We start from the raw sequence: 16,426 nt of genomic DNA, 5'->3' as shown, positions 1-16,426 counted from the left end.
CATGAAAGAATGCTCAACATCATTAATCATTAGAGAAATGCAAATCAAAACTACACTGAGATATCATCTCACACTATTCAGAATGGCCATCATCAAAAAGTCTAGAAACAATAAATGCTGGAGAGTGTGTGGAGAAAAGGGAACCCTCTTACACTCTTGGTGGGAATGTAAATTGATACACCCACTGTGGAGAACAGTATGGAGGTTCATTAAAAAATTACAAATAGAACTACCATATGACCCCGCAATCCCACTATTGGGCATATACCCTGAGAAAACCATAATTCAAAAAGAGTCATGCACCAAAATGTTCATTGCAGCTCTATTTACAATAGGCCGGAGATGGAAACAACCTAAGTGTCCATCATCGGATGAATGGATAAAGAAGATGTGGCACGTATATACAATGGAATATTACTCAGCCATAAAAAGAAACGAAATTGATCTATTTGTAATGAGGTGGATAGACCTAGAGTCTGTCATACAGAGTGAAGTAAGTCAGAAAGAGAAAGACGAATACCATATGCTAACACATATATATGGAATTTAAGAAAAAAAAATGTCATGAAGAACCTAGGGGTTAGACAGGAATAAAGACACAGACCTACTAGAGAATGGACTTGAGGATATGGGGAGGGGGAAGGGTATGCTGTGACAAAGTGAGAGAGAGGCATGGACATATATACACTACCAAACGTAAGGTAGATAGCTAGTGGGAAGCAGCCCCATAGCACAGAGGGATCAGCTCGGTGCTTTGTGACCACCTAGAGGGTTGGGATAGGGAGGGTGGGAGGGAGGGAGACGCAAGAGGGAAGAGACATGGGAACATATGTATATGTATAACTGATTCACTTTGTTATAAAGCAGAAACTAACACACCATTTTAAAGCAATTATACTCCAATAAAGATGTAAAAAAAAAAAAAAAAAGGGGGCAGTGACCCAATTCCTGGAAATCCCCACCCCTTCCCCAAAATAGCTGGAATACTCCTCCCACTCATTAGCCTATGAAATGACCCACCCCTATAAAAACTGACAACCCCATACCCTGGTGCCACTCTCCCCTTCTGAGATGGCCCACACTCTGTCTGCGGAGTGTATTTCTCTCTAAATAAATCCACTTCTTACCTATCACTTTGTCTCTCACTGAATTCTTTTTCTTCAATATATAGTGTAATATTTTATTGAGGTATAATTGATATATAACATTATGTTAGTTTTGGGTACAACATATTGATTCAATATTTGTATGTATTGCACAATGATTATCATGGTAACTCTAGTTAATATCTCTCTCACTGAATTCTTTCTGTGATGAGACATCAAGAACTTGAGCTTCATTAAGTCCTGTTACCAGGTGTGTGATCTCAGTTAGAGAACCATGGGTTCAAGACCCAATCTGAGTTGCACGGTTTCAGTGTCATATGGGAATATGCTTAATTCTCCCAGCAGCCATGTGCACAAAACATGCTAAGTGCTGCCAACTGGGGATGCTCACTGGGCCTTGGTATCCAGGAGTTCTACTGCGGATCAGTCCTGAAGGTGGGTAGAGCCCATGTGACTGATCTCAGGTACTCAGACTTCAGCCCCAGCCCAGAGTTAAAAAAAAAAAAAATAGGTGTTTACCATCAATCACACTGTCAGGATAAACTGTCACACTGCAGTAGCATGGCCCCATCCCTCAGGCATAAAAAACAGTCTTATCAGGCAGAACATTCCAAGGGCTCAGAGGTTATCTCCCTAGAGCCAGCCAGCTGGAGGCAGGTTTTTATTTAGAATGTGCCGGGTCTGAGCAACCCAGACCTGCTGAATTAACCCTTTCCTGTACTAGTTACGATCTGAGAAAAAGAAGGATCCCCTCAAATGCTTTTTTGGAATAAAAAAGGACAATGGGACCAATCCAATCCTCATGGATTCAGTGGAAACCCCATGACCAAGGTTTTAACCTTAACTTCCACCTGAAGTTCAAAAGTATTTATTTATGTAACAAACATTAAGTAGATATCTTGATAGCAATATGAAGTTCACAGCTTCTGCCCTGAAGACACTCGCAATCTTGAGGTAGAGGCACCATGTTGTCAATGTATTATCATGTATCTCTGAGCCACAATGTTCTCTGCTCCTGTAGCATCTGATGTCATCCATTAATGCTGCGGAAGAGGTAATGGGGGAAGTTTCACAGGAGCTGACACCTGAACTGAGGCCCAGGTGGTGGCCAAGAATTGCCAGGTCAACAGTGAGCAGGGTACCCTCAAGGCAGGAAAGGAAAAGGTAGGATTTTCAAACCAAGGGTACAGCACTTGTATTAGAGACAGAGAGCTCAGTGTATTGGGGGTTTCTGGATTATCATATAAATAATGAGGACTTTTCTAAGTCCTCATTATTTATATGATATCATGTAAAAGAGGACTTTTCTAAGTCCTCTAAGGTCAACTTTGTAAGGCTAGTTTTTACTGGGTAGTTTATGGCAGTTTCCCAACATTTTTTACATCATAGCACTCATAAAAAGTAATCCAACTTGGCTCTCAGGCCTCCTTGACAATTTTTGCTCATTCTAAATTCTTATGCTACTATTTTTCATCTATTAACAGGAGCATGAGATGAGAGAATCAATAAATGGAGAACCTTTACATTTACCAACACAAAATAACTTATTCTCTTTTATGCTGCCTGTCCTTCCTTACCTGCTCATCTGTTCTAAATTTTTAAAAGAAACTGCCTTTCTTGTCCCTTATAAGTAATATCTTAGCTAGGTCTAGTGTGAATTGTAATTTATTGGTGGTTCCCATTCCCATGGCAAATACCACCTTCTGCTATAGTAAGCTTCTTTGAAAGGTGTTTTTCCATTTCTGTTTACCAATGTGCCTTCATACCTTTGTTTTCACGTCACTTGCATTTGTACAGATCTCACATGGTATCTATAAAGCAATTCAACTCATTTTTGGAGCAGAGGGCAAAGGAAGGCTGAAGAGACAGAGAGGAATTAGCACATCACTACTTTCTACTCCATGAGTTAGAAAAAAAATAATCAGAAAGGGAAGTTGCATTCTAACAAAAAGCCAACCTCTGTAATAATCACGTAGAAGAGTCATACAGTGTCCATGTGACTCAGTTAAAAACACAAAGAGTGTACACCTTTGGGTAGAAGCGAACCATATATGTATATTTTTAGGAGGCTGTTCTTCTTTGTACAACCACATCAACAAAACCCTTGGGTTCTCTCACCTTGCTGGTAAGAGCTGGTGATGGGTTTGCCACCCAGATGAATGGCTTCAACCTAAAAGCTCAGTGTCACTCACATAAAAGATATTGAATTAAGGCTGACCTGGAAATGTGATAGTTTAACTTCTGGTCCCAACTCACTTGTGTTCTTTTCTTGTTTCTTCTTTCTCAAGAAAATAAACATATCTTTATGGTACCACCACTAAGTGCTCAGTTTTAAACTTGGTTACTTTAATATCACAGGAACAACTGCAGCCAATTAGGTGCCATATTGAATTTAGTTTTTTGTCATCCAGTTTCGTTTACAAACATTTATTGATATTTTACTGAGTGTCAGGCACTGATAGGATTTCTGGGGACCCAGCTGCAGACAGAAGTGCAGCAGTGTCACCTGAAGTTTTGGGAGCCTGTCGTGCTTAAGAAATACAAGATTTTTATGCTATTTATTATTTATTTATTTGTTTGTCTGTTTGTTTGTTTATTTAGGCTGCTCCGGGTCTTAGTTGAGGCATGTGGGATCTTCGTTGTGGCATGTGGGCTCTTAGTTGCAGCAAGCACATGGGATCTAGTTCCCTGTTGGACCACCAGGGAAGTCCCTAATTTCTGAACTCAAGACAATACAAGAGATAGTATATCTTGATCAAAAATAAACTATACTGGTGATCCTCTAGAAATGAGCAGACTGCTTGCTGGTCTAATGAATTTCTTATTTTTTTAATGAATTTCTTAAGGTACTTCAAAAACATTCCAATCTGGGAGTGTTAAGGAAAATATACCTTTTTAATTTAATTTTTTTTTTAGCCACACCATGCGGGTTGTGGGATCTTAGTTCCCCGACCAGGGTTTGAACCCAGGCCCACGGCAGTGAAAGCCCCGAGTCCTAACCACTGGACCACCAGGGAATCGCCAAAAAACATACCTTTTTGAAGGGGGGGGTGTTTCAGATTCTGGTTTGATATCTATAGGTTTCCTCCATTATCCGAAAGCAGGGTGTCCTATGAAACATTTCGTAAGCCAAAATGGTATAAAAGCAGATAAAGCACAGAGCCTTATAGACAGAGTTCAAAGCTATGGCGGCTTGAGGCTGAGATGCTGACTAGCTCCTGGGGAAGGAGCTTGGTAGCACCAGTCTCCTGTTCAGGGTGCCCGCTGCCTTTATAATGGCTCCCCGCAAAACACAAACTGAACCCTGTTTCACTTTCTGCTTTTTTGTAAAATCAAAAATCCTCTTCAGATTTCTTTTGGTTATAGAAAACAGGTACTAATACAGGTCTTTTGTAAAAGCCAAGGGGCGTAAAGCGAACTTCCGAAAAGTAAGGAATAACTATAAGAGAAATTGTGTCAGTGAATATAAGACTTTAACAGGCCCTTTAGGAGATTCAGAAAAGCAATCTTTCTCTGACTCTCTGTCTCTCACTCACACACATACACACATAAACACATACACACATATACACACACACACACACACCTGGCTCTCAAGGATTGTTCATGTCAGCAAGAGATAGGGCATGTATATAAATATTTATAATACTAAAAATAATAAGTACCCTGGGAGGTACTAATGTAAAACAAAGGGGTTTTAGAGGGGGAAGGAAGGCTGGAATAAGAGAGGAGTCATGAAAGTGACACTTGAGCTGGGTATTAAAGAATCTGGACATAGGGAGGGGTAAATAACATTTCAGGTAAAAGGAAAAAGTAGAACAAGCAACAGCCAAGAAGAAGAGGAACACATCGACCTGTGAAAGGATGGGATATGTGACTTAGAATTCAGATGATGGAAGGTCTCAAAAGCCAGACAGAGAAGCTGCATCAGCAACCTCAGAAGCCAGGTAAAAATTTAGTACAGGGTGACAAGTGTGCAAATATGTGAGGTGGGCAGGTATAGTGGTGGAGACTGGAGAAGTCAGCAGTGCACACCCTCCAGCTTCAGTTGATTATTGCATGTAGATGTGCAGGCCCTAAGTGGCCAGTTCTTACAATTTTTCAAGAGAAGGGGAAAAAAATCTAAGTTTTATATAAAATCACAAAATTGATTCCATTTTTCATACAGTGAGGGCCAAACAAAATTTGTATGCAGGCTCAGAGTAGCTTGTGGTACCCAATTTGTACCTCTACAAAACTGACTTCTTGTGTGGATAGTAACATTATCTTTCTACTTCTCAGCAGTCTCAATTCTTTTTTTTTAAATAAATTTATTTAGTTTTTTTTTTTTAATTTTAATTTTTGGCTGTGTTGGGTCTTCGTTGCTGTGAATGGGCTTTTTCTCTAGTTGCAGCGAGTGGGGTCTACTCTTCATTGCAGTGCACAAGCTTCTCATTGCGGTGGCTTCTCTTGCTGTGGAGCACGAGCTTTAGGCATGCGGGCTTCAGTAGTTGTGGCATGTGGGCTCAGTAGTTGTGGCTCGTGGGCCCTAGAGCACAGGCTCATTAATTGTGGCACACGAGCTTAGTTGCTCTGCAGCATGTGGGATCTTCCCAGACCAGGACTTGAACCCCTGTCCCCTGCATTGGCAGGTGGATTCTTAACTGCTGTGCCACCAGGGAAGTCCCTCAGCAGCCTCAATTTTCTCAATCAGATTTATTATCTGATTACCTCTTCTACAAAATTAGTGTGTATTAACTCTAAAGGGTGCTATGTTTTTCCATTCTCTGAAGAAAACCTTGATTAAACATATCCTGATCCCACTGATGTTAGCCCATGATTGTTTCACGTGTCAGGGTAGGTTCACTGCTGTAACCAACAAATCCAGGAGTTCAGGGACTTAACATCATAGAAGTTTACTTGTCACACATGTTTACTTCTGTCCAGTGTGACATTCCTGCTTGGTTGGCTTTCCTGACAGCCGTTTTTAGGTTCCTTCCATCTCATGGCTCTCTGCCTTCTCTGGTTCCTAGAGTATTTTCCTTTGGCTATAAACCGGGAAAGACAGAATGGAGGGTCACACGTGGGAGTGTTTTAAGAGTCAGACCTGCAGTTGGGCATATGTTACTTGGACCCACATGCCACTGGTTCTGATTCCATTATGGATAAACCAAACTTCAAGAAGGGTGGGAAGTTAAGTCTAGCTGTAAACCCAGAAGGAAACAGGAAATGGCCTGGTAAGCAAACATCTGGTCTCTATCATATTTTCCAAGCAGTGCTTTGGTTTCATCCAGCACTGGCTCCTTGACTCAGAACTACATGTGAAGGTCTTACTTCATAGTTAGGTATAAACAAGGTTGAAATGACAAGCTTTAGCTGAATGCAAGAAATGTCACATAATTCAATGACTCTTCTAGATCATTAGTCCCTTTTATTCACATTAGCCAAAAAATGTATTGCCCTTCTGTTCTCTCCTTTCACCTAAAACACGTAAGATATTCTACCTCCAAAAATCAACAAGGCAACCTTGGTGATTCACTCTTTATCTGTATTTCAAGAGCAGCTCTTCTTTCTACTCCTATAATGGCACCCTTCATCTAAAGTGCACTCAATATACTTCACTTGTATCATTTAAAAGGGTGAAAAACATGCTTGAATGTCATTAGGCTTTTATTTCATACGAGGAAACAAGCTCATCAAATACTTACATGAGGTAACACCTTTGATCAAGGCAAGATTTAATTAAGTGAATGATTAGCACTGGGACCTGATTAAAACATAAATGTCAATGTAATGATTATTCTTTCCTCTTCTGTATAATGAGTGGCTCAGACTAGCTCACTTCCATGATCCCATCTGATTCTGACATTCCATCCATTCCAAAGAGCAAGTTCATGAACCTTGTCAGTGGTACATTCAGGACAAGCGTGAAGGCTCCCAATCCCTAGTCCATTTTGATGCTCTAAACATCATCATGACACTGTCTTATGCCTCAGAACATCCCTGCCAGAGAGAAAACCCACTTGCTTGCTCTGAGACTGATGGATGAAAATCATATACAGAAGTTTAAAAAATGATAAGCAATTATTTCTCATCGATTCAAAAGTTCACAAGAGTTGACCTTATATTTGAATAGCATTTGGATGGCTGCCTCAGAAAAATTCCTAAATTCAGCAACTATGCTCATACGATTTTGAATACAGAAAGCACAGAGAACTGATAGGACGTAAATAAAATATACACACATGTAACACTTCCAGATGAGTTAGTCCGATTTTTACTTTATGATTTATCATTCTTGAGCTTCTTTGTGTGTAGGTAAAAAATTTAAATTTTCTTCCAACTTAATTTGCTCTCTGCTCTTACATTTTTAACGAAGTGTTCAACTAATAGCGGAAGTATGTACACATCATTTTCTTTACAACTATTACTATCATAAGATTAGACATTTTAAGTAGAACATAATTGATTTTGTCCATTTTTCTTATTATGTGCCTTGGTTTATTCACTCATCCATCCATCGTTTCAGTTTTAGCTTTTAATATAATTAACCAAATTCTGACCCAATAAAAGAGCATTAAAATTTGGCTTCAAGAAATAAAAAGGCTTATTTCTAAAAACAGGAAAATATAATCAATCCTTTAAATACAGATTCTCCAAAATTATTTAATCCTACATAAATGAAAGTAATGTTTATAATTTAAGACATTTTTAGAAGTTTATTAAAGGTAAATTAATATTTTAATACTTCCAACACTGACTGCATTCATTTTCAAAATATTTTTATAATTTTAAAATTTATTTTTGTACCATTCTTAAAAACAAATTATTTTTTAAACAATTTTTGACCATAAACCCCTTACAAGTCCGTTAGTTTTTTTTCTTCACATTTATATAGTCTCAAATTTTAGATATTTTTCCACTGTAGCGGAAAAATTTTATTAAAACTGGAGCCTTCACAAATTCAACAGATTTCTCTCCCTCCAAAAAACAGTATAAAAGAGAGTTTGAAATCACTATTAAAGCAGTATGAGGATTATCTCACATTTGGAACCAAGTGTTCTCATAATTTTTCCTCTTCTTCAGTCTAAATGTCTTATTTACTTCAAAATATTATCAAGTAAACTATGCTGGCGTCTTTCTACTAAACATCCACTTTACACAAGATTAACATTTTAAACATGCACAAGTGTAAAATAAGAAGCAAAGTTCTCTTATAAATTATAGCAATATCAGGTGTAGCTCAGTTATAAGATCATGCTAACAACAGCAAAAGCCCACATTAACTCACACAATTGCATAAATGCTCTCTTTACCACCCTCCATGGAAACACTCACTATTTTCCAAAGGAATGAGTAAAAATTACCACTTTGGAATAATACTATTAGTTAAACAAAGGACATGTCAACCACATGAAAACAACTCTATCTAATCTGGAAGACGGTTAAGTCTACCCTTGTTAGGAACTATGCTGTTAAGCCCTGAAGGGAAATGCTTAGAACATTCAATAAGGATTAAAAAAAAAAAAAATTTTATGACCCTCCCTTCACAAATTATTGAAAGAGTCATTGGCTTGCTTACTCACATTCCAGAGCATCTAGTGAACTTAATTTAAAATTGCAGGGACCATGTGAAAAAAATATATTAACACATACCAATAAAGTTTATTGATTAAAACTTAGAAAAGTAAAGTTAAAGACAGTTCTGAGTGATATTTCATGGGTATTATAATACAAATCCTAAAGAAGAATTACTAGCTGTAGAAGAACAACATCTGTTGTATGTTTGATGAAAATGCTTTATACTATTTCAGAAGACTTGATATGGGAAAAAGTTTGAATTAACAATTCACTTGGGCTTCGCTGGTAGTGCAGTGGTTAAGAATCCTCCCGCCAATGCAGGAGACACAGGTTCGAGCACTGGTCCGGGAAGATCCCACATGCCGCGGAGCAACTAAGCCCGTGTGCCACAATTAATGAGCCTGCACTCTAGAGCCCGCAAACCACAATTACTGAGCCTGCATGCCACAGCTACTTAAGCCCACACGCCTAGAGCCTGTGCTCAGCAACAAGAGAAGCCACCGCAATGAGAAGCCCACGCACCGCAACAAAGAGTAGCCCCCACTCTCCACAACTAGAGAAAGCCTGAGCGCAGTAACGAAGATCCAATGCAGCCAAAAATAAATAAAATAAATAAATTTTTTTTTAAATTCACTTGAGTTATCGTAAGAAATGTCAACTTTACACTAGTTAATGAAAGAAAAGGAGTTAGTAGATTTAAAGGGTGGTTGAGTCATTAACTACATGTAAAGAGATCAGATTATCAAAATGTGGGTGAATGGTGAGAAAAAAGCCAGTAGGAGCAAAACAATAAATTCTCTTCTCTCATTTGCTGTCAAGTTCCACCTTGATAGGTAATTGCCTAGAAAATGAACAGTTTATATTAGAAGGACTTCACCAAGAATTATGGGTAGCAATTTCAAGCATAAAATCTGATTTAAAAAAAAATTATATTCATAAAAGCATGCTCAATTTCCTCAGTAAAAAACTAAAAAATGAAGAGGTTATATTAGAAGGACGTCAACAAGAATTATGGATAGCAATTTCAAGCATAAAATCTGATTTAAAAAAATTATATTCATAAAAACACGCTGAAGTTCCTCAATAAAAAACTTAAAAAAATTTTATTTGGAAGTTTTTATACAAGTTTAATATTTATTATCTTTCCTTTCCCTTGGTGGTTTTATTACAATTATATGATATAAAGAAAACATAATGACAATTATATGATATAAAGAAAACATAATGATTATTTTCACCGAAGTCCATGTAAGATGTCCCCCAAATCCCTCAAATTTATCCCAGAGTGCCATATCATTATGTTCACACCCTATGTGTGCTGCTGACATAAAGTCTGAGGAGCCCCCGCTATAACTAGACAGTGTCTAATATGGAATTCCCCAGAATATGTGGAGTACATTTGAATGAGATTCAATCAATATCTTCATCCAAAAATGGTGGAGAGCTTCAAAAGAACCAGAAAAACTTACATCAATTTACATAAAGTTTATCTTTATACAATGTTTTTTAAAATAAAGAGTTCTGCCATATTAAAAAAAAAAAGCTAAAGCACAAAATCAAAGATCTAAAGTAAACAAAGTGATAAAAATGACAAACTTCAATCTGATACCCTAATTGTAAGTATATGATTATTTTGAGGAAATATTAGACATTAAAAGCCCCATAATTACTTCATATACTAACCTGAAGTTTTTCCTTTTAATAATGGTTATATTTTGGAGTTGGTCAATTTTTCCTCATGTTCTTCCACTCTTGTCTTGCCATCTTTCCCTAAATATGTCCGGCACGATGAATCAAAGAGGACATTTTCCCCTCTTGTTGGATTCTCCAACAGCAAGCACACTCTTCTCTTAGGAAGAATACTAGAAGGTCCCTAACCACTGCAACATGATGACATTTGACCTCAAAACTAACGTTGAAAATGCACAGGTAAGACATCAAAAGCAGGGCACCAGACAGAACAGTACAAGCTATTTCCCTAGAATGTCTGATCACTTCTACCACTGGTTATATAGAACTCTCCAGGAAGCATGAATGCGACATAGTCACAATAATAAGTCAGCAGCAAATATTTTCTTTGGGAGATGAGGAAAGAAAAAGGAGGCAAGGCACCTACTATATAGGTTGCAATAATATTAAATGCTCCAAGTAAGCCTAATAGACAATGTCTTCAAATATATTAGATATACATGAAAACATACTGGAAACAAAAATCTCTCAAGCAACTAAGGGTGCTTGTAACATAGAAGATTATTAAAATAGTAGTATTAATAAGTAGTATTGCTACTGTTATTCATCTTTATTATACTATTTTTATAGTAAGGGAAGTTATAGACACTTTTTCAGATGTCTCAACACCTTAATAAATACATAGAGTTTGTACAAAACACAACCTTATTGGAATGCCCCTTATATTCAATTAAAAGGTAAAATTAAAACCTCAGCCTAGATAGCAGCTTCCAAGGCATCAAAACCACTTAAGGCCTATACTATCTTTGGTTGTTGTCCTTAATTCCAGCCCTGAAAAATTAATGAATTCAGGACATTAAAATCAGATACACCGTATCTGGACTGAAATTACAGTATTAAGTGTATTTAAAATGTCTAACATCATGTATGAACTCTGAATATTAACATAATTTTGAATCATTATACAATTAAAAAAGCTAAACATTTAGAAAAAGTATTATTGATATAAGATATACTTTACATTCAAAATCATGGATTATGACAATATAGTTTACACCCTGTCAGTAGAGGACCAAATGCAACAAAACACATTGCAATAAATTTATTTAAATTAGCTCAAAAATATGACATGGAGTTAAAACACTGCAAACAAACATTCAGCCTATTGAGCAATGAAGAAGTTGTTTTAACATCCAAGTAGTCATATACAGTATAATACAGACATGAATAATGATAAATATATTATGTTAAACAACTTTAATTTTTGCTAATTAACAGAAAAATCCCTTTTAAGTTATTTTTGGCATGGCGCCAGAGGCTCTGTCAAATAACTGGATGCAAGGCACTGCTTATTTACAGGTTCACAACATGTAGCACTTGGAGTCTTCAAGTAGATGCATGGTTAAAACGTAGGCTTGTTCATGTATTCTTCCATTGTCTGAAAGAGAACCATATATAAGAGCAATTTTCCCTTAAACCACATCCTTTAGCAGACTGTGAAAATTCTTCATTCTCTTACTCATTTATTTTGCCATTAGAAGAAAGAAGTTTTTGTTTTTGTTTTTGTTTTGGCTGCACCACACAGCTTGTGGGATCTTAGTTCTCTGACCAGGGATTGAACCCAGGCCCACAGCAGTAAAAGTCCAGAGTCCTAACCACTGGACCACCAGGGAATTCCCGAAAAGAAGTTTTTGAAGTGTACATGGTCATAAGTCTTTGCATTCTAATCAAGAAAGGTGGTTCAAAGTTTGAGTATAATTTGTATACACATCCATATGGCTGGAATTAAATAACTTTCAACAGAGAAATGGCTAAACTTGACCATAAAAGGAATGTCTGATAAGAGAAATGCTAAAGCAACAGCTGCGAAGCTATCACTGTTGACTTCAGAAAAATGTGCCTGCTAAAATAACCATGAGGACTACCTCCAGACACAGGTATTAGAGAAATTTGAATTGTATTTGTATAACGTATGTATCGTTACATACATACATAACATATGTATCATTACAGATACAGAACATCTTATTGCCAAGACATAAGGGATAAACAGACCATAATTCTTAATAATTTCTTTCATGTAGTTTGAAAAGGCTTTCCTCCAAAGTACATAAATTATGTTTCTTCATCCTCCTCATAACTTACCAAGTTTGCTAACATGCCACAAGGCCCTAATTTTTTCCCAGTACTTTAAAAAAATGTTTAAATGGATTCACAACCACAGGCAGAGTTCAAAGTTACAGTCATGTTGCAAGCCCTTTATTATGCATGATGGATGGACTTCCTCTTCTACCCTCTCCTGTTATAAACATATGTTTGTGTAACGAGGCCCCTGGGTTGAATCAATCAGGGAGCTCAAGGGGCCAGCCTTTGGTAACACCCCTACCTCTTACATGGAAGTCACAGCGCAACCAGCAATGCTTAACCTGTTCTTAAGCTTGAACCCCAGGAGATGTGATTCACGTGCACCTGCCAGGGAAGACATCGACCAGCGTTGCCCAAAGAGACCGAGACCATGGCTAAGCAAGACTGCTCAAAAGATACTAGGGTTAGAAATCAGGTTTTCTGACTGTGTTCACCTGCTCTACTTAGAACTCCAGTCTTCCTCTGCTGAAAATACTTGTGGTCCATTATCCACACTTTCTTATAAAGCTCTTACACCTCCTGGATGAGCACTGGCCAAGAGAAGCCCACACCTTAAGACCTCTGCCCTGTCTCTCCTCTTACAGATACTGCCCATGTCTGTCAACTTGGCAGGGGTATCACATTGGCCAGGGGCCCATGACTATTTCTTGGTACCTAGACTTTAGCCCATTTAAAAGAGTATACAAAATTACAAATATAAAATTGGGTATAAATTTACTTAGAATGAGAAAAAAATGAGAGTAGATTACAAATTTTTTTTTTTAATTACAAATATCGGGGCTTCCCTGGTGGCGCAGTGGTTGAGACTCCGCCTGCCGGTGCAAGGGACACGGGTTCGTGCCCCGGTCCAGGAAGATCCCACGTGCCGCGGAGCGGCTGGGCCCGTGAGCCATGGCCGCTGAGCCTGCGCGTCCGGAGCCTGTGCTCCGCAACAGGAGAGGCCACAACAGTGAGAGGCCCGCGTACCGCAAAAAAAAAAAAAAAAAATTACAAATATCACAAAATCCAGAACAATAGCAGAGTGGGTTTCATTCACTAAGTGCCTGACACACTTCTGTAATATCTTACATATTCATTAGATGGCCACAAATTCTTTGCAGCTGAGCTATCTTACCTTTGCAAATTTGACCATATGAGCCTGCAGGCTTAGAAGGGGTCTGGGCCAGGAAAGGTCCTGGAGTTGTCACTTCACTGGCTTCACAGTTCATTGGTCTCTAGCTATTGGCACTGCTTCACACCACCGGATAAGTCTATCTGCCTGAGACTGCGCTGGCTGCCCTTTCTGAGCTGTGCTGTTACGTAGAGTTACATGAGCCAATGACATATGAGGTTGGTACTTTCTTGGGCTTGCCCCTTTAAAGGTTGGAACAGATATTTAAGGCCGGCACAAACTTAAAGATCTCTGCCCTAGCCTTTCACAAGAGGACTAGGGTATCTTGGGACCCCAGTTATCTATCCAGCACAGCAGTGTTTCTTGTGCATTCAGCACTATGCATGCTACGAGTTTTTACTGCATTATGGTTTAACCTGGTTAAACCATAATGCAATAGCTGTTTAACATGGTTTGTGCTTTTAAGGGTGACAGTATTGGGGTGCACCTAGCCGGTTCTCAGGAATCCGCACATACACATATGAGGTATCCCATTGCTTGATCTAATGAGGTACCATTTGACCCTCCCTTCTTAACTTGCTTTCTTATTCTGTGGTCGGAACATCTTCTGTTTGTCGCCCCCACTGGTGATCCCAAGAATTGCAACCTCTGTATTTAAGGATCACTACCTTATTTCAGAGTTTCTTTTTCCTTCTAATCATTTTTGCACCATGGTCCACAGGTACCTTCAAAATAAGGTACCTCTTAAAGTCATCCCCAACCAATTAAACTGTTCCTTTCTTTCCATATTATCAACATCTAGCCCCGGGACACTCAGAATAAGCTCTGCGCATTTAGGGCTTTAAGACTACGTATCTTCTTACTAAAAATGTAGAGACAGTTTTTTTATTCTAAAAAACTTTTATTGGGTAGAGGTCAGGGAAGAGTTCAGGGCCTACTCTGAGATTTTCAGTTGTGCTAAAAGTAAAAGCAGTATTACAAAGGCCTCCCTTAAACTTAAGCAACGAAGTTTGTATTCAATACAAATACGTGCTCAGGTCCAAAGGACAGGGAAAAAAGAAAGCAATAATTTTTTCTCTTTATGCAATTATATTACTTGTGCCTATTCATATGCTCAACTGCTCTGACCAGATACACAAAGCAAACCATATATACAAAGTCAAGTTTTCAACCAGCTCCCCAGATGTTCATTGACTTAGCTGAAGTACCAGATCCCAAGAGAACACTGGTAACACTGTTTCTATTTGGCAGGTGTTGTGAATTCAGTGAAAGATTTAGAGGGCAGTCATGATACTGCCTGCTCACTATGGGGACACGGCAGCTAAATGGAGGGTCCCCTGAGACCCACCTAACAAGACCTTCCACTCAATCACCAGGGACACCAGGGAATGACCAATTAATGTTTAATTGTGAAAGGCCTCTCTCTTGAAATAGCAGGCAATACCTGCTTCCCAGATTTAAATGGAACTAGAAGCACCAGATAACCCGCAAGCCCTTTAAAATTCCACTTCCTACAGAGGGGAAATTCAAAATAACCCAGGTGTATCTTGGCCCTAATTCAAGGAGCTTTAATTACTGAAGTGCCCAAGACCCTGTTCAATGTCTGTTTCTCCTATAACGTGATTCCACAGTAAGGACCCTGAGGATAGAATTATAAATAACCCGCTGGCATATTTTAAGAATGGTAATGTAGAATTTCCAAACCACTGATTTCTCAAGTACCTTGTAAAATTCCCTTCCTGTGTCATTTGGAGACAGCCAAGTGAACATCAGAAAGTTTAAATGCATTTTTTTGAGGTGATAACGCACCTAGAAATAAATGCATCAGCTTCCTAACAGGCAAGCACAGAGGCTCAGGGGTACCCTGTATCTTTCTCGGTATCCATTCACCTGAGGACTGGTTCCCTAGATGGGCAGGAGCTAGTAATCAGCTCAAAGATGTGCCAAAACTGTTGCTTGGAAGTCATGTCTAATGTTTTAGTCACTGAAGCAGGCTCTTATTTCCAAACAGCAGCAAGAATGGCATTAATGCCAATTTTTAAAAGACACTTGATAATGCTCTGGAATCTTCTGACCAGCTATCATGAAAATAGAAAGATAGATTCAATGATGCTGTGAGAAGAAGAACCTAGAGGTGGCAGAGCTGGGGCAGAAACCAGGTCCGCAAAGGCATGCTTGAGCAGGGGCTGGTCAGATCATCTCATTTGGGAGGGCAAAGTTCAGTGGGGTGAAGCGCCCTTTCTCACAGTGCCCACGGGAGGACTGAAGGGGTTAATGTAGGTAGGTTCCGATATTAGGGACAATGCAAATCTGTACTGTATCTACAAGAAAAGCCCCAGTGTATTTTATATAAGTATCACAGAGTCAGGAACATGACCAAAATGGCTGCTGCAGGGCCCATTTATCCCTTGACAAGCAAACCACAGAATTCCCAATTTATTTATGCAAATAAGAGCACACATACAGCCTCCCAGGAAGGTAGGAAACTTTAATTAATATGATGATCGCCATCTTCAATAATAAAGCTCTAGTATCCCTGGCAAGTAAAATAATGATGTATTGCTATTCTCCTTTCCCAGGGCAGCACAGATATTTTAATGAAAGGCTTTTTATACCTCCCATAAAATTATTCTTGAAAAGAATAGCACCAAGTATGTAATCCCTTTTCGATAGTGTGGTATCCTCACTGAAAAGCTCAGACATGAAGAGCAAAGACTCTGGAGCCCAATTACCTGGGTTCAAATCTCTATTCCATGCTTACTAGCTGTGTGACGTTGAGCAGTCATTAAACCTCTCTGTGTCTTAGTTTACTCAT

At 38.6% G+C, this 16,426-nt stretch overlaps 1 protein-coding gene across 1 annotated transcript in view; it reads right to left on the bottom strand.

Moving 5' to 3' along the window:
• Positions 1-11,420: 11,420 nt before the first annotated feature.
• AP1S3 (adaptor related protein complex 1 subunit sigma 3) overlaps positions 11,421-16,426 on the bottom strand; it is a 53,962-nt gene continuing 48,956 nt past the window's right edge. The window contains exon 5 of the mRNA XM_029224460.1: positions 11,421-11,793. Coding sequence (XP_029080293.1) covers positions 11,758-11,793 — 36 coding nt within the window. The 3' untranslated portion in view covers positions 11,421-11,757. The remainder of the gene's footprint in view (positions 11,794-16,426) is intronic.

The sequence above is a fragment of the Monodon monoceros genome, unplaced genomic scaffold (assembly GCF_005190385.1).
Source record: "Monodon monoceros isolate NGI ecotype Baffin Bay Population unplaced genomic scaffold, NGI_Narwhal_1 Super_Scaffold_16, whole genome shotgun sequence".
Classification (NCBI taxonomy): domain Eukaryota; kingdom Metazoa; phylum Chordata; class Mammalia; order Artiodactyla; family Monodontidae; genus Monodon; species Monodon monoceros.
The sequence above is the reverse complement of the archived record's forward strand: the minus strand, read 5'-3'. Positions and strand labels throughout refer to the sequence as shown.